Source organism: Mixophyes fleayi, chromosome 3 (genome assembly GCF_038048845.1).
Source record: "Mixophyes fleayi isolate aMixFle1 chromosome 3, aMixFle1.hap1, whole genome shotgun sequence".
Lineage (NCBI taxonomy): Eukaryota > Metazoa > Chordata > Amphibia > Anura > Limnodynastidae > Mixophyes > Mixophyes fleayi.
The window spans coordinates 185,824,844-185,849,072 of NC_134404.1; the positions used below are offsets into that span (position 1 = coordinate 185,824,844).

Below are 24,229 nucleotides of genomic sequence, written 5' to 3' on the forward strand. Positions count from 1 at the left end.
GACCCAGATTCGTGACATTGAAGAAGTGGCAGACTCCAAAGCTGTTCCAGTAGCATACCCCACACTATTTCCAACCATAAACAACAAGGCCACCTCATAAAAGGAATCCTGGAAAGAGGATGGGGCTAGATGTTTGCGAAGGAAATCCAGAGAGGTAAAAAGAAACATGGCGCCACGTCTGTTACACAGGCTGTATAGACTGGGAGGCCTAATACATTATAAGAAACCCTGGGGGTTTGCTGCCACAAACTTCGGCATTACTATCAAGATCCACAGAAGGTTGCAGCACTATAAGTCAAACTTATTATAGATATGCTAAAAGGGAAAGTTTCTATAAATGACTTGCCTACAGAAATCGGTCACAAACTTTCCCTGTCTTAACATCCAAGCTGAGTTATTGAGCTATTAATGGCTCAACCAGGCCCTTAGTGCCTGCGAGGGTGTTTTGTTCTTACGGAGATCTGCCGTTATGCTGAAGTGAATACTATTATGTCTATGCGTACAAATCAAGGAGACTAAATAGACTTGGGTACTGCATCATCACCAGCACCTTTTGTGCCTCAGCCTCTATATCAACTCATCAGTCTGTCTCAGACATTGCTAAATTATTGAGCTCATGTGCCTTTGTCTAGCAAACTCTGTTTCTCTCCAGACTGATAACCTGTGTACCTAATCTTTGGCATTGTACATGACCACAGCTTTTAACTATTGACGGATTCTCCTGTGAAACAAATATTTAGAATTTACTTTGTCCACGAATACTGCTTATCCTTTAGACACCAGTTATTATTTCCTGGTGACTTATCTGTGCATTGAACTTTGGGCTGTACCCATTTGCGAGTGCTGATCACTTCCGAGCTATCAGCTATTGGGTTCAATCCTTGTACATTAAACGAATACAAGGATACTGCAAATGTCATGACAGTTACATAGCGAAAATTGCACTATTTAAAACTGATTCATCTAAATAAATGACAGGTTCTATTTAGATTTAATCCCTCCGCTTGCCCGTTAATCACTTAGCGAGCCTTATCTTTGAAAACCTAGACCACAGAAAGCAATCAGGCCTACAGAACAATCAGGCCTACAGAACAAAGTAGAAAACTGATGTGCTGTGATACTGAAAAGCTGAAGTCCTTTTAGAACAGAGTAGCAGCTCACAATTGGCAGAATATATCTATAAGAATACTGTCAGATATTGTAGCATGGTAATCTTATCTAGAGGTTACACAAGTGTACTAACTACTGACACATAGCAGCCCATGTGATTACTGTGAAGCTCGGCAGTGAGGGGGTCTGAGATGCGCATTCAGAGCAGTTAGAAATTTACTTACCACCCAGGAGGCACTCTACTCTTCTGAGCAGACATTTTGGGCTTTCAGTTTCGCTGTGATAGTTCTGATGACTGAATGTGACAGAAACTGTACAAACGCCGAAGGAAGTTATAAGTGTAGCTGGATATAAGGTTTTGCTTTCATTCTAGACTACAGGTCATGTACCAGTATTGTCATTTGTATACTTTTCCTAATGTATATGATGTGAGAAAAGAGTACTGTAACACAACTGTATATGATTTATCTTGCAGTCTATGAGATTCTTTTACTATGTATTTAATATTAGTGATATTAGTTAAAAATAGTATGGACATATGAAGGAAGAATCTAGCTCAGTTTTCAATTATTGTTTTACATATGTTTGGAATGGCAAACAGATATGTCATTCTGCACAATTTTTACTTTTTACTGTTGGAGCTACCATATCATTTGCTTTCCCAAATAAAGCATAAAAAAAATGCCCCTAGTGGACAGACTGTCTTGAAAGTTGTTGCTTGGATACCAAGCAACAACCTTGCAGAGAGTGTAATGAAAGTGGTGGAAGGAAGTGAAAAGGGATGATGAGAGGGCAAGAGAAAAGAGGATGAGTGAATCGTGAGTGATGTGAGGGGGAAAAAATAATAGTCTTTTACTGTCAATTTCATGTGCTCCGCTGCAGAAGCTTTTGTGGCACCTTATAAATAAAACATAATAATAATAATAGGTTGCTTACTAGTAAATAAGCATATATAAACATGTGGAAAATATTGCAGTCTTTTATTTTATAGCAACAAGTCGTTTACACCATAAGGACTTCTCTCCCACAACAGTGTAACGTGTGAGCAGCAAATTCTCTGTTATAAGTCCCTTTTATGGACAGCATCAGTAAACTAAGATGGGAATGTTACGTTTTAAACAACTACATAGTTAGATGGCAAAAAATTGTTTTTAGAAAAATTGGCAGTGAAAATAAATTCTTACTTGCAATAAAGTGAAAAGTGAATAATATCAAACCGTGTAGATCACAATTTTAAGGTATGAATGAAACAAGGATGAATCCTGTAGATGCATAAAGTCTTATGTCTCACCTTGTATAAATGCCGCTAACCATGTCATGCTGGAGAGGGTCATCCACTGACTTACTAGGCCCAGCTGCTTTAGAAACCAGCAACACCACCAAGCCTCGCATCTGAAGATTGTTGCGACTGTCATACACAAAGGACCTACCAAGAAGAGACACTCATGAACACAGAATACAGTGAACCTGTGTACAAAAAAAAAGTAATATATGAAGAACAAAGAATGACAAAATATATTTCAACATAGAATACAATATCTTATTGCATTTGCTTCTATTTTGTTTACAGAAAATAGCATAACATTGCATTTACAATACTTCAATAATTTCACTGGTTTTCAGAGGTCCTGTTAATACTTAAATGATAACTGTACCAGATACTGAAAATAGGAAACAGTTAAAAGGTAAACAAATAGGGGCATATTCAATTAGCTTTACAGTTCGCGGGATCGTGCCGGAACGGTCCGCGAAGTCAATCCACCGTACCGCAATAACGTGGATTTTCATTCGCACCCCATAGGGTTGCGTGCGAAAATACGCGTTATTGCGGTACCATATTACCGGCAATACTGCGCAGGTTTCACGGTAATTCGAACCGGAAAGCTAATTGAATATGCCCCATAGACTGAATATCTCCTGGACTTTGGTGTTCCAGCCAAGTCCAAAAATACACTCCTCGCTGATTCTGCTGGTTTCCTCTGTGAATGAAGGACATTAAAAGCACTGTTGTTTGAAGGCCCACTCTATGAGAAACAAAGAGTGTATTGTTGGAATCTCACAGGCATCAGAGGACCCCTCAGATTCAGAGGAACATGGATAAGTATTTATTCAGTATTATAGTTTAACTTATTGAACTCTACCCAAAACAGAATTACCCATTTTTAGTTTTATCCTTTAAGAACATACCCAACTCCCATGTTTTCGTGGGATAGTTCTATTTTACTATGGTCGAAAGGGGGAACAACAATGGCCAAATAACCTGGAGGTGACAATCTGGAATGTTGGCAGGTATACTTAGAATAATAATGCACTAGGGAAGCTAGAAGAACATTTTCTTTTTTCTTCAAAGACTCATAAGTGTACCAGACATCTCAGCTATGCCTAATAACTCCATATTTTTATTCAGTAAATTCACCTTTATATATCATTGTACCACGTTTTACTAAATCTTTATTTTTCTGAACTTATTCTCAAATTACTGTTAAAGTAAACACTGCCTGAGCTGTGCTATGGAAAATATGATGACAAGAAGACTGACACTGCCATCAAATTGAAATTGCACTTAAATAACTATAAAAAACTTTTTTTTACCATCTTTGACATGATCTAAGTTTTATGCTTGACCAGGCCTGGCCAACTTGTGACTCTCCAGAAGTTGTGAAACTACAAGTTCCAGCGTGCCCTGCGACCTATCAAATGGCTATATACTGGCAAAGCATGCAGGGGCTTGTAGTTTCACAACACCTGGAGAGCCATAGGGTGGCCAGACCTGTGCTAAACTCTGACTTGAAACCAACCCTGGAATAGTTTTTTCCTTTATATGATGTAGAGGATATTTGTACATTAATTACTATACCATTACCGCCCTTTCTTCCTATGTTTTTTGCTTCTAGATTATTCCATTTCGGGTGTGGATGTTTAGCAGAAAGGAGCTGCTATTTGCCTTTGGATTTCCTTTATATTTTTTTGTATGGATTAGATGCAGGGAATTGTTTATGAATTCCGAGTATGTAATTTGTGGCTAGGCAAAGAAACCAATAGAAAATATTTGTATACATTAATTACTACATTATAGGGGAGTGGGGGTTTACCCCTTCATGGCCAAGACAATTTCACATTTTCAGGTGCCTCCTTTTTAGCAGGAATAACTTTGCATTTCGCTATAGTTTACCAATGTGAATTTTGTATGGTTTTTCCAAGGGAGAGATAGGTTCTTCTTCTGGTATGTAAGAACTAGCTCTCCTGAATATGAGCAATATCTAAGGTGTACTTTATTTATATTAAGAAGGAGAGAAATGCACATAAAATAAATATCAGTAATAGATTAAATACCAATTGTGCATACATATACAATCTCTGTCAATTTATAAGTAAACTATTTACCTGCACTGCATCTTTACTATTCTGACTGTACAGTGCTTATATTAAAGCTATTACAGGTTTTTTTTGTCAACTATATATCTTATCATTCTTACTTTATATCATTGTAAACAGATAATTGATTATATTATACATACATACCACTTGAGGTAAATAAATGTACAGCTTTTCATACCCTACTTTCCACAACCTTTCCAAAATCTTGCATTTGGAATCCCACCCCTTTAAAAATCTCTGTGTTTGCCTCTTATAATGTTAGCTATATTAAGGTAATGAAGGCGTTAACTATATTTTCGTACATATAGCATATGTGTGACCAAACATTATTTTCATATACACATTTAGGTTAAAATATGCTTACCTTAGACTGGGAGATGTCATATAAGCATACATAGTCCCAGAAATAAACAATACGTGTACATGTATGAATGTGTATAACACACAGCTCACTCTCAGCTGGTAACTGACTGTTCAATACCAAGCAGTGAGCTTTATGCCAAAGCTGAGTGACATCACAAAGGTTGTTTATGATGTGAGTCAGTCACATGATCATCAGCCTAGTTAGCTGTTATATCATCATCATCATCATCATCATCATCATCATCATTTATTTATATAGCGCCACTAATTCCGCAGCGCTGTACAGAGAACTCATTCACATCAGTCCCTGCCCCATTGGGGCTCACAGTCTAAATTCCCTAATATATACACACATTTACACAGACACAGACAGACAAAGAGGGAGATAGACAGACAGGGAGACAGACAGAGACTAGGGTCAATTTTTTTTTTGAAAGCAGCCAATTAACCTACCAGTATGTTTTTTGGAGTGTGGGAGGAAACCGGAGCACCCGGAGGAAACCCACGCAAACACAGGGAGAACATACAAACTCCACACAGATAAGGCCATGGTTGGGAATCGAACTCATGACCCCAGTGCTGTGAGGCAGATGTGCTAACCACTAGGCCACTGTGCTGCCCATATATATGTCAACCTACCTACATTTCACCACTGAATGGAAGGATTCACAAGCCTCCTTTCAGAGAAACAATGAATGCACCATAGACTCGAACTTGGGCTCCAATTAAGGTGTTTCATTTTATTCCTGACTATTAAAATTTAAGTTGCCAGCATGCCAAACATCAACTTTCTATGCTACCTGATGGTGAGTCACACAATTTTGGACAAACATACATACACTGTGTATGTATGCATGTGTGTTTATATATAAAATAAATAAATATATATATATATATACACACACATATGCATACACACACACTATATGGACAAAAGTATTCAGAGGCATGACCATTACACCAATAGGGACTGTAATGACATTGTATTCAAATACGTATACTTTAATATGGAGTTGGTCCCCCTTTTGCCGAGATGAAAGCTTCCACTCTTCTTGGAAGGCTTTCCACAAGATGTTAGGTGTATCTGTGGGAATTTGTGCCCATTCATTCTGTAGAGCATTTATGAGGTCAGGCACTGATGTTGGACGAGAAGGCCTAGCTCGCAATCTCCATTCCAGTTAATTCCAAAGGTGTTTGATGGGGTTGAGATCAGGGCTCTGTGCGGGCCAGTCAAGTTCTTCCACACCAAATTCATTAATCCATGTCTTTGTAGTCCTTGCTTTGTGTACTGGGGCACAGTCATGTTAGAATAGAAAAGGGCCTTCCCTTCCCTTTATGCTGTTGTTGATGTTGAGTTGCTAGGGGCATAAAAATTTAAAAACGTTAGGAGGAAGAGGGATATGTTGGAGTGATAGAAGGAATGGGTGTGTAATGGTAGGCACTAGTAGAGTCAGCTATTGTGGGAAAGATGGACATACATTGTTACCAGTCCCTACCATTAAACACTGCTTCCATCACTCCAACATATGCCTCTTCCTAACTTGTTTAGATTTTTATGCCCCAAGCAGGTCCCCATTGACAACGGCACAGCATATCTCTGATGCATCACAGCCTAATATATTCATCTGCATTACAAAATGGGATAAACTACAGTGCTCAACAGCTATAAATAGATGATATATGGGTTCTACTTAGCATTTCTAACCAGCGGTTTTATCAGGTCTGTGTTTTCCAGAGCTAGCCTTGACTTAAACAATTTCCCCTAACTTCTATTTCTTAATGATGTTTCAGAAACAATTTTCTATATGTTCATTGTTATTATTGGAAATGAAAGCCAAAATCAGAGCTTTATAGTTTCCTTTAATTTACAATATCTGCACAAGTAAAACAAGTTAAACAAGATCTGAAAGTCAAATAGGTAAATGTTTCTGGGATTGTTTGTTTAGAAATGTTCATCCACAGTATTACATTTGCCATATTCACATACAGTGAAAATACTAATGCTCCCTCCACTCTGATGCCTCTATTAACAATCCTTTCCTTAAATTACCCAAGAGGCAAATTTGTTTTGACAGTTGCAGAAGCATGTGCAGGATTGTTTTCAGTCCTATAACTTCAGTCAGCTGATAATGAACTGGGTTTTTTCAGTATGACAGTATACCTGGACAAATAATTTCCCAGAATTGACACACATATATGCTATTTCTGGCAAGACAAATAAAGGGAAAAATAAGCTTCAAGTATATGTTGAGTACAGCAGATAAACACAGAAAGGAAGGATGTAAATTGAGGTTGTTTCCAGCTGCTTTAACTTAGATGTTAGATATATTTTTGCGTTTGCTATCTGATACGGCAGTTGCATATAGCTGAAACATCAGTCTTCATCATCCAGTACAACCATAATTACATAATTAGTATGTGGTGATTGCGGAAACTGTGAATAATTGAGAAGAGGAGATGGACTACAAGGATGTGTAGCAATTGAGTAATACCAACGTAATTTTAATCTCTTTTTAAATCCCATAGTTCTTACTAAGTTATCTAAGTAATATAATGAGCTGACTGTTGCTGCCCCTCCCTCCCTGTTCGAAGTTAAAATTATACTTATAGATTCCATATATTTTGACAGAAGGGCAACCCTTCCTGATATTGAGAAGGGGGTGATAAAATTCTATGCTAAATGGGGTACATACATCAACTCCGTACATCCTGATTTACGAAATGATATCTTGAAATTATTTGAAAATATCACCTGGTTCCTATACAGAGCCTGGGGTCAGATTGACCTCTTTACTGCAATACTCTTATCAGTAACCGCAAACTGCCTCCAGATTTTGGGATTGGATATACTGAACTTATGTCTTGCCCCCCACTGTCTGCCTGACCCACCCCCCCCCCCTGTTCTTCCTTCTCCCTGATGTGAACTTCGAGATATCTGTAATTTAACTTACATGACCAGGCACGCTTAGCTGGACTAGCGCGACGCCGTATCTTTCATGCCTTACTAGTCGAGTGGTTCACTGGAAGATTGATCGCTATAATATTTTGCTTTTGTTTTCTCCTTATTTTGCATTCTAGATTAGAATTCTATCATTTTCCTTACATACCACATCTATTTACATGATAATTCCCAACCAATGTGTACTTTATGACTTCCAGATTTAGAAATGCTACTTTTGTATACATTACCAAGACATCAATGCCTTATTATACAATATGATAATTGCTGGATTGTGATGATGTCAAACTCTTTGGAAACTGTGTTAACCTAGTCTTAAGTAACTCATACTTTAACCATTTTCTGTACTTATGCTTTTGGAAGACACAATTTTTGTATACTTTGAGTTATGGTTTGAAACTCAATTCACCATTTTCAGTAATATATTTTATTCATATGTTCCTCTTTGGATCAGTAAAAATAGAGGTGGTTTTGGAGGCCGAATGAGTGAATTAGCTCCCTAAGAGAAGAGGTGTACAGTAAAAAGAGTAAAGAACCAAGAACAGAGCCTTATAGGACTCCAAAGTAGAGATGCTCACTGACCCCCGTGTTTTGGTTCTGGATCTGGATTACAGTCTCGTGTTTTGGTTTTGCAAACCGTCATTGCGTGTTTTTGTTTTTGTTTTGTTATTTTTGAAAAAAATACACATTTTTTGCTCTAAAATAACCTAATTTAGTGCTCCACCAGTTTCTTGGATAAGTGAGGTAATTCTAAAGCTAATAAATTATGAAAAAAACAGTTTTATCCCTGGTAGGCTGTCCTTAATTCGAACACTTGCCTGCAAATTATACAGACAAACCTGGTTGTCTACCTCCTCCATCTTTGATTATTGACAATGTAGCCATCGTCTCTGGGTGTATATTACACCCTCCACTTGTAGTAGAATAATTAGAATAGAAAAAAGCAGCCTGCGTAGACTGTAGAATTATAAAGTAAAAATAAATGGACCAAGGTAGTTTGGAGGCTATTTATGCCCCCCCCCCCCCCCCAAGCCTCCACTTGTAGTTGAATAGAAAAAAGCAGCCTGCATAGACTGTAGAATTATAAAGTAAAAATAAATGGACCAAGGTAGTTTGGAGGCTATCTATGCCCCCCCCCCAAGCCTCCACTTGTAGTTGAATAGAAAAAAGCAGCCTGCATAGACTGTAGAATTAGAATGTAAAAATAAATGGACCAAGGTAGTTTGGTATCTGTCTGCATCAGACCCCCTCTCCACTAGGAGTAAAATAGAAAACTATTCAGCCGTTATAGAGTCTAGAATATAAATAGAAATTGAGAAAGGCAATTTGGTATCTGTCTGCATCATAATCATCAACATTATCATTAGTGCCCTCGTCGCCTACACAAATCTCCCCCTCATCCTCTTCTAATTCTCTCCACAGGGATTGGTGTCATTTCTGATTCAGAGCATACATTATCCTCTAATGCCTTACTGTTTTCTTGCAGCTCGGCTTTCACGCGTAACAGTACTTGTGCACCACTTTTAGACTCCAAATTACTTGGTTTTGCTTGGTCACGAGTGTCCATACAAGAAGACTCAGTAACCTTTTTTGGATCTGCCACTAATAGAGAAAGGCGAAGGCCTCATTCTTTCTTTGCCACTGCGTGTGTAGAATGGCATGTTGGCAAAAAAATTTTTATCGGCAGTTAACTTTTCCTCAGTTACACTTCTTTTTCTCTTCAACACGGTAATTTTTTTTCGGGTGTGTTTTTTTTCCCAGATTTAAAAAGACTATGTACTTTTACATCGCCTCTCCCAGATGACGTACTGGGAACACTACCATCAGGACTGGTGACAGAACCTGGTTGCTGATTCTGCTCATATGTGGACGGCTTTGGATCCATTTTAATGAGCCCAAACCACTTGTAGTGCAAAAAATTGTAGAAATACTGCTGCCAAATAGGACTTTAGTTTTGAAAAATGAATGCAAAAGAATGGGGGACACCCCAAAAGCACTTTCATTCACATCAGTCCCTGCCCCATTGGAGCTTACAGTCTAAATTCCCTAACATACATACACAGACAGAAACACAGACTAGGGTCAATTTAATAGCAGCCAATTAACCTACCAGTATGTTTTTGGAGTGTGGGAGGAAACCAGAGAACCCGGAGGAAACCCACGCAAACACGGGGAGAACATACAAACTCCTCACAGATAAGGTCAGCCTCCAAAAGTCTTTGCTTCACTGTGTGTGCAGATGCACTCACACCTGCCTGCTGCCATTTCTGAGCAAGCTCTGAACTGGTGGTGCCCCGATCCTGCAAATGAATTATCTTTAGGTCATGGTCCTGGCGCTTGCTGGGTGTTCTAGAACGTATTGAAACCTTCTTCACAACTATTGAACCACTCTCCTTGAAGTTCTTGATGATCCGATAAATGATTGACTTAGGTGCAATCTCACTAGCAGCAATATCCTTGCCTGTAAAGCCCTTCTTTTGCAAACCAATTATGACTGCGCATGTTTCCTTGTAGATAACCATGGTTAACAGAGGAAGAGCAATGATTTCATACACCACCTTCCTTTTAAAGCTTCCAGTCTGTTATTCTAACTCAATCAGCTTGACCGAGTGATCTCCAGCCTTGTCCTCATCAACACTCTCACCTGCGTTAATGAGAGAATCACTGACCTGACGTCAGCTGGTCCTTTAGTGACAGGGCTGAAATGCAGTGGAAATGTTGTTTTTGGGATAAAGTTCATTGTCATGGAAAGAGGGACTTTAAAATTAATTGCAATTCATCTGTTCACTCTTCATGACATTCTGGAGTATATGCAAATTGCCATTATAAAAACTGAGGCAGCAGACTTTGTGAAAAAATAATATTTGTGTTCTCAAAACTTTTGGCCATGACTGTAAACATTGTCCACCAAAACTGGATGTAGAAAAAAAAATTACAGAACTTCTTAATCCACTAAAATAGTTAACACTTCAGTAGTAATTTTAACATTTAATTTGGCTACTGCCTTCTAACATTACTTTCTCATACATGTGAACCAAGTCCTGGTAATTTTTCTCCAGTTTGTGGGACTTTTTCTTAACATCATTGATGTTATCCCTCAATAATTTTAAATATTCATTCAGTTTTTCCATCTTCTCGGAAGTACTACAAATATTAGTGCGTGTGCCCTCCTTCTCTCCTTCCGAACTTTCGTCAGATATGATGATGGTATCTTTATAAAGAATGGTGATGATGATGATAATGAAGAAAGGACAAGTATTTTAATTATGTTTAACAAAGAAACAGAACACAACATTGATTTTACCAGTGGGACTACTACCATTTTGGTCACCTTAGACACTACTTGAAATCACTTTATGCTGATGTTCCTCCTGGGTATAGCCAGGCATGCTGTCGTGCTAGTCTGTACCAACTGAAATAAGGAAGACTTTTTTTAATATAACAGAACAGGGTACACCTTACAATTCCTAATTTTTTTAACGATTTTGAATTACCTTCTTTCAGTTCCTCTTTTATTTCTCCAATTTCTATCAGTGATTTCTTGTTTTATATTCGCTACAGCATCTTCCATTGTAATTTTTTGTGTACCTACTCAGCACACTTTTTCGTGCATTATTCTTTCTGTAAATGGATGTCAAACTTTTACTAATCGTTATTGATACCGGTAATTACCAACACCATTTACTAACTAGCTTCTAACATTTTTTATAACCACTTTTAATATTCACTTTTTTAATCTTCTTTCAGATTTTCAAGACCCTTCTTTGTTCCTTGTTCTTTAGGGCGGACCAACTTTTTCGGATCTGGAATTTTGACCTTTTGCTACCGAGTCTTCCACTTAGAAGATGTATGAGCTTCTACATAATTAGTACCTTTTGGTGACTGACTTTTCTGTAATTTTTCTTTTCACAGTCGTAGTTGTGCTCGTCCAGCACTCTCACCATCATCTCCATGTCACTTGGGCTCATTGGCTTGGCTCTTTTAATGTCCTCTGCATCCCTTCTTCTCCATCCCCCTTCACTTCATTATCACTTCTGTCACTTTTCTACTGTACCTGTTCCTGATATATGCCATCTTCTCAGGTGCCGCTGGAGAGACATGGGCGTTCACAGTTGGTGTGGACCAATCACGGCAGCTATAGCTGCAGACTGGAGCATTGTGGGTGAACATTCATTTGTGTATAATACCTTCGTGTTTGCAGCTGTGTCAGAATAATTTGCCCTGAACTTTCCATAGCATACTATTGGATATAATTATTATTTTACCAGATTTTATAGCTATTGAAATATTATTTTTTGTTTTGTGATATGTATGTAAATATGACAATATATGTGTTTTTTTGTTTTAAATTTATAGCACAAGACTTTATGTATTTTTCGTTTAGGGGTGTGTATGTAAATATGACAATATTTATTTTTTATTTGTTTAGGAAATAATTTAACATGGCATCTGATAGAAGTGTGTAGCTCACAAAGGACTTTATTGAGGTCAACAGATCCTATACCCGCTTGTGGAAAACAAAATCCAAAAAGTACTCAAACAGGCAGAAGAGGAGTGTGGCTTTGTAAGACATGGTGAACGTGTGCCATCCACATTACCCCGGAGCAAATGTAGAGTGGGTAAACAGGAAAGGACTGTCTTTAAAAAGGAACTTAAGATTGAGGCCTCCAAAAATCAAGGGCAGGGGCTGAGGATGTGTATCTGCCCAAGTTGAGGTAATTAGATCTCCTGCGTTTCACCCGTGATAAGGAAATAGCAAGACAATATACCTGCAACATAGAGATGGTGAGTAGTTCCTCACTGAACTTCTACAAACAAATGGCATATCGACAAGTGGCACAGTAAGTGAAACATATAACATTGTTAATGCGTAAAATATTTATTTATTTACATGTACCTGACAATAAAGTTTACAAGCAAACAATGCTATGCCGCATACATTACAAAATGTCATTCTGCAAGGACTCAGCACCCTCATTATTAAAATATTCTAAATAGGCCCCCCTGTTTAATTTTGCCATTTGACTGGCATTTCTCACTTGGGATGACTCCAGTGGTGTCAACCCTACCACCCTACCGCAACTTCCAGAGGGCTCTCCATATTGCTAGGTGCACTGCGCACTCTGTGGCTTTTACACCTAATAAAGTTGTGTAGGGCACAACAAGCCATCACCCCCTTGTCTACTTTGTCTAGGCGCATATTTATAGCGGAATTAAAATTTCTAAATCTTTTGCTCAATATACCAATAGCATTTTCCACAACTCGCCTCGCTCTTGACGATCTATAATTAAAGATCCTCCTTTCTGTTGACAGATTTCTTTGTGGATAAGGTTTTAATACATTGGTGTGTAGCGCAAACACTTCATCAGCTACAAAAACAAAATTTAGTCCATATTTTGTTTCACTTTATGACAAATTAAGTTAATTATTTTTAAGTTTGCCATGGAAAGGAGTCTGCTCCAATGCCCCGCCATTTGACACCTTTCCATTTAACCCAATGTCCACAAATAGGAATTCCTAGTTGGAATCCACTATGGCCATCAGACTAATGCTAAAGAATCATTAATAGTTGTAATAATTGGATCCTATTTTTGAGGGTGGCATAATTCTCACATGTTTGCAATCTATGGCACTGCCACAATTTGGGAAATTTCAAAAGGGTTTCAAAATCTACAGCAATAACTCGCCATTGCTCAACTGTCGTAGGAAACTGTAAGAGGAATATTGTTAAAAATCGATACATGCATGTATTGTTATACTAACTAGTTTACATTCTGTTTTTACTACACAGACAGCTGTCTTATATGAAGCCGGATTCTGTGATGTGGCAGAGCAAGGCGGCACAATACTGCATATCAACCAGCTGACACTAGACAGCCAGGAGAACACCGACCTACCCACACAGCCACAGAGGGGATTAAAGCGACAGGAAGAGAAGAAAAAAGGTCCGTGATCAAGAGCAAAGTGACTCGCTCACACGAAAAATGATAGTGTCTGCAACCCACTTGATGTCAAAAGAACCTAACGAATTTTCCCTGCTAGGAGCAACTCTTGCATAGAGAATGAGAAATGCAAAGAGAAATGCGAATAGAGATGGAACGTTTGGCTTTTGACATAATTTGTAGGTCAACGTTGGGATACTGTATTGACAAAAATCCCCTCAACACACAGAAGCAAGGACATTTCAGGCCGGCTAAATCATATACATTTCGGCCACTACCACTCCACATGCAACATCCTGTCATGGGAAGCCAATCAGTTACCTCACCTCCCTACAGGACTTCTACACCTATGAGTAGCACCGGTATGCTACAGAATACAGGGAGTCTGTCACTATTGAAAAACAGTGAACATTTACATTATGAACAGCTGTGACCCCTGTGTATTTTGTTTTTATAATTACTTTTTTATAGTTTTTATATGCACTTTTAAAGGTTTTATATTTTGTTTTTTGCTGTGCATTTTAATATGTTGATATGTTTAGTTTCTATTTCAATATTTTTTTTTAAAAAAAGAGTATTTCTTTTACCAGCCTTCATATATTGTCCATGCAGAACTTGTACAATAGCCCCACAGATCTCAGTTATGATCAAACCCCGAGCTTTGGGTGAAACTACTGTGCTGTATTCAGATCAGTCAGTGTCCTTCCTGTGCCCAAAAATCTAGCAACTGGTCTCTGATCTGCAGATATGGGTCTCCTTAAATGGGGGTCCTCCTTCTGGATGATGGGGGTGAAGTTGGAGCAGCTCCTGGAATGTGAGCTCATTCATCCTCATGAAATTCTTGAAGTCATCAGGGTTGTTGTCCAGTATCTCCTGTAACAGGGACATTAGAGAAAAAGAGTCTTTCCTCTGAAACCACTTCTTTGGTCCAACAAGTCTGATTCTTTCTATTTCTTTCTCTATGGGTCTGTGCCTGCAGTGTTCTTGCCATAGCGACAAGCAAAAGACCACAAGCTTTCTGTAGATTTTTTGTGGCCATTATATTAAAATAAACCATAGTAAATGTGCAGTTGCCTAACAAACGTACAAAAAGATGTACTATAGAATGAATGGCAATGACGTATTTCCTTTTCCGGAATCTGAGTTTGTGGGAGTTTTTGCCGGTGATGTTCAGCCCTTAATTTAAATTTAATTGAAATATTGCTGTAGGGAAGCCATATGTTGGTTCAGTGTTTACGGAGTCACAATCTTTTGAGACAACGTTATGACACTGAACGGTTATGCAAAAATCGCTTAAAACGTGCATAGTGTGTACGCATGAATTGACCAACTGATAGGAACTTCAGTCGTAGGTACAAGTGTTGCAGATAACACATTGCTTGGAAAATTCTGTAGTTTGTACCCGACCTAACACATAACTAATTTGGAGCATTATACAAGGGGAACAAACCTTAACAATAAAAGTATCAGAAAAGCTCATTAACATATTACATAACAATATTGGTCAACATTATGTATTATTTTGGAACCTGAAAAGGGCCTGCTAATCTATGTTATTTGTGTGCCATTGGCATAGTCTGTAGACAGTCAATCAGTGACCGCAGATATACTCAATGAGAATATAGATACCAGCATTCAGTAAGCTCTTATACAACAACCTATTTAGAAGATAAAATGTCATAAATAAAGTCATAAATATAAACAGATTCAAATCATACACCAATACGCACATGCCAGTCATTATATAGCTAATGCTAAAGCAACCTGATTTGGAAAGTCACCTAGTCTGCTTGCCAATCAAAGTATGACTTTTTCACAGCTCTTTATTTTTATATGATACTATATTGCATATCAGTGCATCAAAGTATATGTTACATACTGATCTGTAATAAGAGGAGTTGGAAAGCGACCATCCCTGTCTATTCCATTTTGAATAGAGGAATAAAGAGACTTGCTCAATTTTAGTAGTACAGGGAAATCTGATGATGGAAGCACTGGTTAGTTCAAGATAATAAATGCATCAGTAGTTATGTCATCATGATGTCACACAGATTCAAGAGTGGAGTGAGGCTGAGAAAGAAACTACTACTAGGTATATTTCCACTGTAATACAACTTTGCCGTGTATTTGAGCATTTAGCCATTTCATAGTGAAAATAATCACAATTTCAGAGGGCTTTCTTTAGAGTTCACGGTCATATTAGGTATAATTAGCAACAGTAATTGTGTACTGTTTATTCAATCAACATCACTTTGATGACAAACAAGTGCCTAATAGAATGCACCAGCACTGCATTGCCATTAACTTTTTAATTGGCATTATGCAACTTCAGCTGCATGTTTTCTGTTCCATTAACTGTTCCAAGATCCTGAGGGCTTCAACTCCAAATACCACAAAAGTCTAAGGATACAATGTGTTTATCACGGCCTTCTCTTCTGCTCACTTCAATGTGATATCCAGTTTGAACAAGTGATTGATTAGTATAACTATACTGAACTTGTGGGAGGAGGTTCAATGCAAACTTTATACAAGGTTGTATCATATGGTTGCTATTTCAAAATAAATAAATGTCAAAAAAATAACTAAAATAAAGACATCTACTTTGTCCTTTTCAAGAGGAAGCTCATTTTTATTTAACGCTGTAATCTTATAATGCAACTTTAAACCAGATATAAAAACGCCTCCCCACAGCTATATATAACAGATGTCATGTGCTTTGTACCGGGCCATCATTACTTGTCTGACAGTCTCTCATAAGACTGACACCACCGGCTTCACTAGAGGTGCTCTAGCACTAACCTAAGGGCATTACCTGACATGATCTAGCACTCTGTACCAAAAGTTACTTAAAATGCACAATTCTGTAAAGTAACGGTTTAATGTAGTTTCAATTACTATAATGACTGTTACCTTAAAATATTTAAAAATATTTAAAAATAGGTTGTTGCAGAAAATTAAGCAACATTTGTTAATCTGCAAAATACATGATAGCTTGTTTCACAACTGGCATCTACAAGAGAGTCCTAAAGAGACTAAGGACTTCATCAACCACTTGACATTGCTTTAGGGGCAGGAATAATATGAAGTACCTGAATGAGTCCTCCAAGGGATCCACATCAACTATTAAGAGGAAAGAAAAAACAACAAAAAAACTAAAACCGTCCAGATGCACCAATTATATTTAATGAGCATGTGGCAGCAGTCAAACGCCTGGAGAGAGGCAAAGGAGAGCAACATAAGCAAAAATGGAACAAAAAAAGAAAAATCAACATATGACACTGGATTATTTTCAGGAACTGTTTCTGCAACCAGATGAGAACATTTAGGCAGGAATAAAAACTCTGGACAGCAGGTGACTAAGTGCTGTGCCAGGGATCATTTGGCAAAATAATGGGCAGAAAAAAGAAAAGCTGAAAATGACAGATGAGTATATAAAACAGAAATTTTCTAGTCCAAAACAGCATAAAATGTTTGATCACATTTGTTGTTTAAAGCTTGCACTGTTCCTATTGATTTACATTATGCTAAATTATGTGGGTATGTACATGTAACGCAAACATTAAACTCTAACACTATTTGTTATATAGCTACAAATAATCATAGCCATCAGAAGATACTAGCCCGCGCATACATTCAATCACACAACTATTAGCAAGGTTGGGCACCTGTGTTGGTCGGTAAGTTCGCAATGTTCCAATTCATCCCAAAGGTGTTTGATGGGGTTGAAATCAGGGCTTTGTACAGGCCAGTTAAGGTCTTTCCCACTAAACTCGGGAAAATGTTGATGGACCTCGCTTCGTGCATGTGGGCATTGTCATGCTGAAACTGTTCCAAAGTTGGAAGCACACAGTTATCTAGAACATAGATGGGAAACAGGAGGCCCGCCAAGACTTTGCCGGCTGCTCCCAAATTATATCAGAACAGGGACAGCCGAAATCTGCGTCATTTGACCTCCTCTGCACGGAGGATGGAGTACACGGTTCTCTCCCTCATTCCTCTTTGCAGCCCCTTTGAAGGCTAGGGCACAGATTGCTGGCCTGAGAGAAACAGAAGCTCGACAAGCTACAGGGAGGTTCTAGTAAACTACAGGGAGGTTTTTATTTATTTTATTAAATGCTCAGTGAATAGGATACTATATAACAAACAATTAAAGCATCATATAAATAAAAAAGCAACCATCAACCTGGTGACAGGCTGTCTTTTAACGATATATATACAATTTCAAAATGATGGAATCTTGTGTAGGTGACATATAGGTAAGTTAAAGCAGAGTGACACATTTCATAGTGGATAAGATAAAAAGTTTTACCATCCATAGGATGAATGATAAATGATTGTTCATAAGATGAATAATTTATCCAAGCAATACAGTTGGAAGCATGCAAAAGGTGAGTGCACTCGATGTGAAGCTGCGGAGTTCCAGGGACTTTGGCACAATATCTCACAGAGCAGGCATTGTCCAATATATTGTCCTTATATCTAAAATATGGAGCCACTGCTTTGTGCCCTCAGTTTAAGAAGTCCTATGGATTAATTTTTTTTTTCTTTTTACAAAACATGATGGCTGGTAGGATATAAAATAATATTCCTTTCCCCCTACAGAACTGGATTTTTCACTGAGAAATGTTGCATTGACTATAAAGGCAGCTACTCTCCAGAAATGTAAAATATTTTCTTTTAATTTCAGGTACCATAATAAATACATATTTACAGCAGGCCATCCAACATCTAGTGTATGGCACTAATGTAGTGCCATATTTTTGGAATCACATGGCAAAGGGCCAGATTTTATATATATATATATATATATATATATATATATATATATTTTTTTTTTTTTTTGTTTTGTATACATATATGGGCATTTATATTGCCACGCATCTGGTATCACATACAATGTGGGATATACCGAGCGCGGACTTATTTTTCTCCGATATATATATATATATATATATAGATAGATAGATATATATATATATATATATATATATATATATATATTCAATGCTCAAGACACAAGACATGCAAACATGTCACATGAACGGTGATACGCTCTGTCTACGGCCTATATAACTACCTGTGTTAAAAGAGATCAGCAGTTGCACTGCCTAATATGTGCAGAAAGACACTCCTCTGTAGGCTAAAATATGAAGTAACTTAAGGTGTGCAGGTGACCCTTGCCATAATAAGCACATCCCTGTGAGCACAGAGGCATCACAAGGTAATGCAAAGAGTTATATAGGATATTAACGTGTATTAAGTGACATTAAAAGTGCCTTATTCCTAGCAGCAAACTTTACTTTCTATGATAAAAGCAGGCAGACAACCTATAGTCTAAATTTTACTAAGTATGTCCATCCCATTAGCTTTCATCCCTGTGCAAAAGGTTTCCGTATAGGGATATGGGTGCTTCTGCACCTGAGCAGACAGAGTTTGATTGACAAGTTTGCAGTCTTTGTCTATTGAAATGCATTGTGTGAAATGATGTGTTTATATAAACTTTTTCCTTTGCACTAGTGTTAACAAATATTCCACAGATTGATTTTGTCCTTATAACTCATACATGAAAATATTAATTTATTGTTGCAGTTGTTAATTCAAAACACATTTGACACCCTGTTTGGTTTGAACAACAACTGAACCTTTTGACTATATCAACATGCTAATGCATTGAGTTGCTGCTGCCACATGATTGACTGATTCGATATTGTATTAACGAGCAGGTGTATATAATGAAGTGGCCATTCAGTATGTGTGTACTTGTATTCCTATACATGTTGGGACATTGACCTGTTTACACACCAACACTGTGGGGACCTCAGATGTAGTGGGGGCACAAAATTAATTCCCCACAAAAACAATGCTAGTCAATGCAGGAGACCTTGCAACAACTGTATACCAAGCATCAAAATCTGGTATGTCCCCAACGAGTCACTTTTGAGGGACAAAATGTGTGTGTGTGTGTTTAATCTGTGGAGGGGAATGTGTGTGCACTCCACCATTGGCTGTCAGTGGAAATGCAGTCTCATACACATATTCAATTACATGTCCTCTGCCCCAGCAGGGTCCTGCTTATGTGTGTCTTTGTTCAGCCTATTCCATCTGACATCAAAGTTGGCTTTTGGAAACTTTTGAAGACATGACCCAAGGTGAAAATGTATTTACAATTAAAAGGACAGCTGCATCATGCAGATTGGGCAGCATCTCTACAACCAGATTGGATCAGATGTACATGAGTACATCCATCAGAAACTTTGAGAAAGGGGAAGGCTACTGTTATATGTAAAAAGAACTACTCATTTTGGAGTAGATCAAAGACTTTACCGATCAATCTAACTTTTTGCATTAAGTAGATGCTGTGAAGCTGCTAGCTGGCCATGACAATGAAATTGAACCATTGAAGACCCTCTCAATGGCACTGAAGATTGGCCTATGGCTTGCAAAAGATTTAGAGCATTGTGAATAGCTGAGCATTGATGGAGGTCTGAACTGCTATGATGGAAAATGCATTAACTTCAGAAAGATCTATGAAGCAAGATGGAACAAGCTGATCTCATGGGCTGCCTTAAAAGTCGAAATGCCTCAGCTCTTACCTTTCACAGAAGATGTAAAAAAGATGCACTTGTATCTTGATGAGAAACAACAGGAGTACCACAGCAATTTATCCACCAAGTCTTTGCTTAAAAACTTGGCATTGCTCACAAAGGTCACCCTGGCACAGGTGAAGTTATTCAATCAAAGAAGGGAAGAAGAGTTGCTGATAACTACCTTTTATTAGAGAGATGTATCAGATCTCCACGAAGATGTTGCCCTGGCACTTTGAGAGTTTGAAAAAAAGCTCTGCAGGCACCTCGCAAGCATTAAAATCCAAGGAAAATTAGGTAGTAAATCCTGGTGACACCAGCAAGGCAAGTTCAATAGAACTTCTTGCAGAGAAGTGTGAAGAATATAGAGTGGCCGCTGAAAATGTTTACGTTTGCAAGACCAGCTGCTTTGTCACATTTTAGCGGCACCAATTGAATACATCCCTTTGCTCATGAATGTAGAGCTAAAAATTTCCATATACTGTCTTCCACAAAGTTTCACAAGCATGTTGCTACTTGTCAATACTCATTATTATTACTGCCTCCCAGAAGATACCCTCCAACTGAAGATCATCAAGTTTTCAAAGGCTCTCGAGAGGGAAAGACTAACTTAATTCAAAGGAAGGAATTTGAAAGGAACGAACAATTATCTAGACAGTAGGATTGAAATCTTACGTCCGATATATGTATTCAATTTTATACTTTCTAAATTGGTTGTTTAGATATCCTTTCTTCTTTAGACCCAGTCCAGCTACACAGAGACAAGTCATACAATGAACAATCCTCTGAACCAGAGAAAAAGTGGGCACGCATTCTGTCGACACTTTCCTTTCAGAACAGAGACGATGTAACGATCTGGAAACATGGGACCAAAGAACAGCCAGGCTTCCAAAGATTGGTATAGCACAATGTTTCACTATTTAAAGCATGTGGTTTTCTCTGTCTTTCACAGATTATTCTGTAATGGACAATTATGTTTTCTTTCAGGATGTAAAAATAGTGCGTAAGAAAACTGGTACAGAGAGAAAATCAAAGCTGTAAAGAAGCATATGGTGAAGCTTATTTAGACATGCATGGTGTCTGGAAAGTATGATTGCCTCGCATGTACCATGGCTGAGTCATGAACACTGAAAGGTCAGAACTGGTTAACTGTTAAAATCTACATAAAGAATCAACTTTAAATAAAAAAAAAATAGTTGAATTGACTCGACATTGAACTGATTGGAGACACGCTGCCTTATTATGTTCTCACTATAATGTGGCTTTCTGCTGAACCTTGAATAATTAAAGTTGTTAAAAAATTAATAAACAGTTGAATCAATTCGCAATGGTTGTCCATGACTATAACCTGTTTGTCTGGCCGTGGCTGGGTGTTGGTGTATACACATATATGGATGTCCTCGGATGGCAGGAATACATGAAACTGTCCACACAAGGCAGTGAGGTGTCAATCTTTTGTTGATAGAGCAATAGAGAAGGGTGTTTTTCCTATCTTTTAATGTCAAGAGGGTACAGTATTTGACACCATAAAGATCCCATACAATTTCTTGTGCCCCTAAACACTAAATAAACAGATTCCACAAACCGTGCAGTTTTTCTAGCATCGGTCACCCTGAACAGTGAAACGAAAAGGATTCTATACCAAACACTCCTCCCACAGCCCTAGCTTGATGGGCATGTGACACTCTCATCTTACCTTTAAAAAGGATTTCTGATCAAATGCCCTCTTTGCTCTAGCTACAGACACAACCAGCCTGCTGTTGTAAAAGGCACTTCCAAACCATGTAAGTTAAAATAAACTTTTATACTATTATTTTGTCAAACATATGTCCTCCACCTGTTTATCTTCAACCTAGGTGTACTGTTGCACAAATGTCTAACACTGTTTACATCCTGTCACTGCGGATTACTAGCTAAACACCTCACTTTGTTACAATATATATATATATTGTCGAAGTCAGCAAATTGAAAAAAGTCATTTCAATTAAAGTCTAGCAAACTTGGTTGTCTTTGTCTGAAAAGATGCGTACGGTACGCTACGACGTACAAGGGCACGCTACGGCGTGAAAGAGCGTACGCATCCACTACACGTGGCAGCAACAGTAATCGGTCTTTTACCATACATTCGCACAAACACGCATACTTATAAAATAGCACACATTAATGGTAGTTGCAACACATAGTCAGTTATGTCGAAATATAGTAGTATTTATATGTTATATCAGAGTTACATGTATATTAATGAAATACACTGAACAGGTTGAAGGAATCACATCATGAGTGGTATCATAATGAACCTCGTTACATATCCTACTGTTTGGTTCACTCTGCGAGGGAATCGCAGAGTGCATACACAAGTTATGAATGATAGGGGATTATGAACTACTTAAGACTAAGGAATCTTGGCGGGAAGAGCAAAGCATACCCCCTGCAGAGATGACCCCCTCCTTTGGATTCCTTTGTATGAACTGGCCAATGATGACGACCCCTTGGACCTTCCTGAGACCTGGACCAATAGATGCAAGCTATTCCATCTTCATTGTATTACTGTATTTGATTGTGTATATAAGCAGCAGCTTGTGATCCAGAGTGCAGACATCTTGTCCCCAGACTTCAGGATTGAATGACTGCACTGGATCCAGAGCGCCTGCGATAAGTAACGGCTGTATTTACTATTACTTCGCTTGAGCATATTTATTCTACTATTTGCGAATAAATCTTTGTGCGTTGGAAACACAACTCGAGGTTCGACAATCGTTATTGGTTAGCGACAATACGCACATAACAATATATATATTTGTTACATATATGTATGTGACATGGGTACCTTACTGGTGAAGCACACATGAACAACTTTTTGCGTGATTCTTTGCTTTTATTGTAAGGATAGCAAAGTAGCAGATGGCACAATGTTCCACACACTTTGTTGTGACCCTAACGCTAAAAAAACAGAGACCAACTCGCTAGAGAAAGGCCGACTTATTCTGCATCCATCACACTGTACAAATGTAAGACAGGTTTGAATACTTTAAACTACTCCCACCTTTTCTTTATAAAGGAGTTCTCATCAGATGCTCTGCTTGATTAATCTCACTGCAGACACACCCTGTGTAACCCTTGCTGTTAGCTGTGGAAAAAGACACTTTCAAATTACTTAAAAACATGTAACTTAAATCACACGTAAGTCTTCTACCTGTTCATCTTTGAACTAGATACACTGCTGTATAAGTGTTTAATGTCTGCAGCCTTCCTCTGCAGACTGTCAGCTAAATACCACTCCTTTCTTAGAAGCTTGTGGAAAACCACTCCCTCTGTCACATATCCCTGCCCCTAGCATCACCAAGTAGAGTTGCGTGGACTTTGTGAAGAGCGCAAATTTCCAAGATAATGCATCTGCATTTTTGTTAAAATTCCCTAGGTATATATTACTGTAAACCCGAAAGGTTACAGTGCCAGGAACCATAGGGTTACCTTGGCATTTACATCAAGGAATGTTCTGCAGTCAATGGTGCATGATCTGTAATTAACAAGAATTCTCTGCCTAAAAGATAGGCTTCTGCGGCCCATTTTATGGCGAGACATTTTTTCTCAATGGTAGCATATTTCTATTCCCTTGGAAGTAACTCAGATACAGGACTGGATACTCTATTCCATCCTTTTCCTTTGTCAAGTGCAACTAAGCCGAAACCAGATCATCGTTTTGGAGGAAGAAAATCCTGGTAAATTCAGGTGCTTGTAGTGCTCGAGAGGAACAGAGGGCTATGCAAAGATCTGACCAAGCTGCCTCTGCAGAGTCATACCAGGCTAACCGATCTGGGAAACTTTTTTTTTTTTAACATGTTCGTAAGTGGAGCAGCTCTAGTGGTAAAATGGATTACGAATCGCCCGTAGC

General features: G+C 38.2%; 1 protein-coding gene across 3 annotated transcripts in view; it reads right to left on the bottom strand.

The window, feature by feature from the left end:
- The window catches only part of PDSS2 (decaprenyl diphosphate synthase subunit 2), a 306,498-nt gene that overhangs the window by 125,347 nt on the left and 156,922 nt on the right, over positions 1-24,229 (bottom strand). For all 3 annotated transcript variants that reach the window (XM_075202873.1, XM_075202872.1, XM_075202871.1), the window contains exon 3: positions 2,402-2,536. In XM_075202873.1, the coding sequence (XP_075058974.1) occupies positions 2,402-2,536 (135 nt within the window). The remainder of the gene's footprint in view (positions 1-2,401; positions 2,537-24,229) is intronic.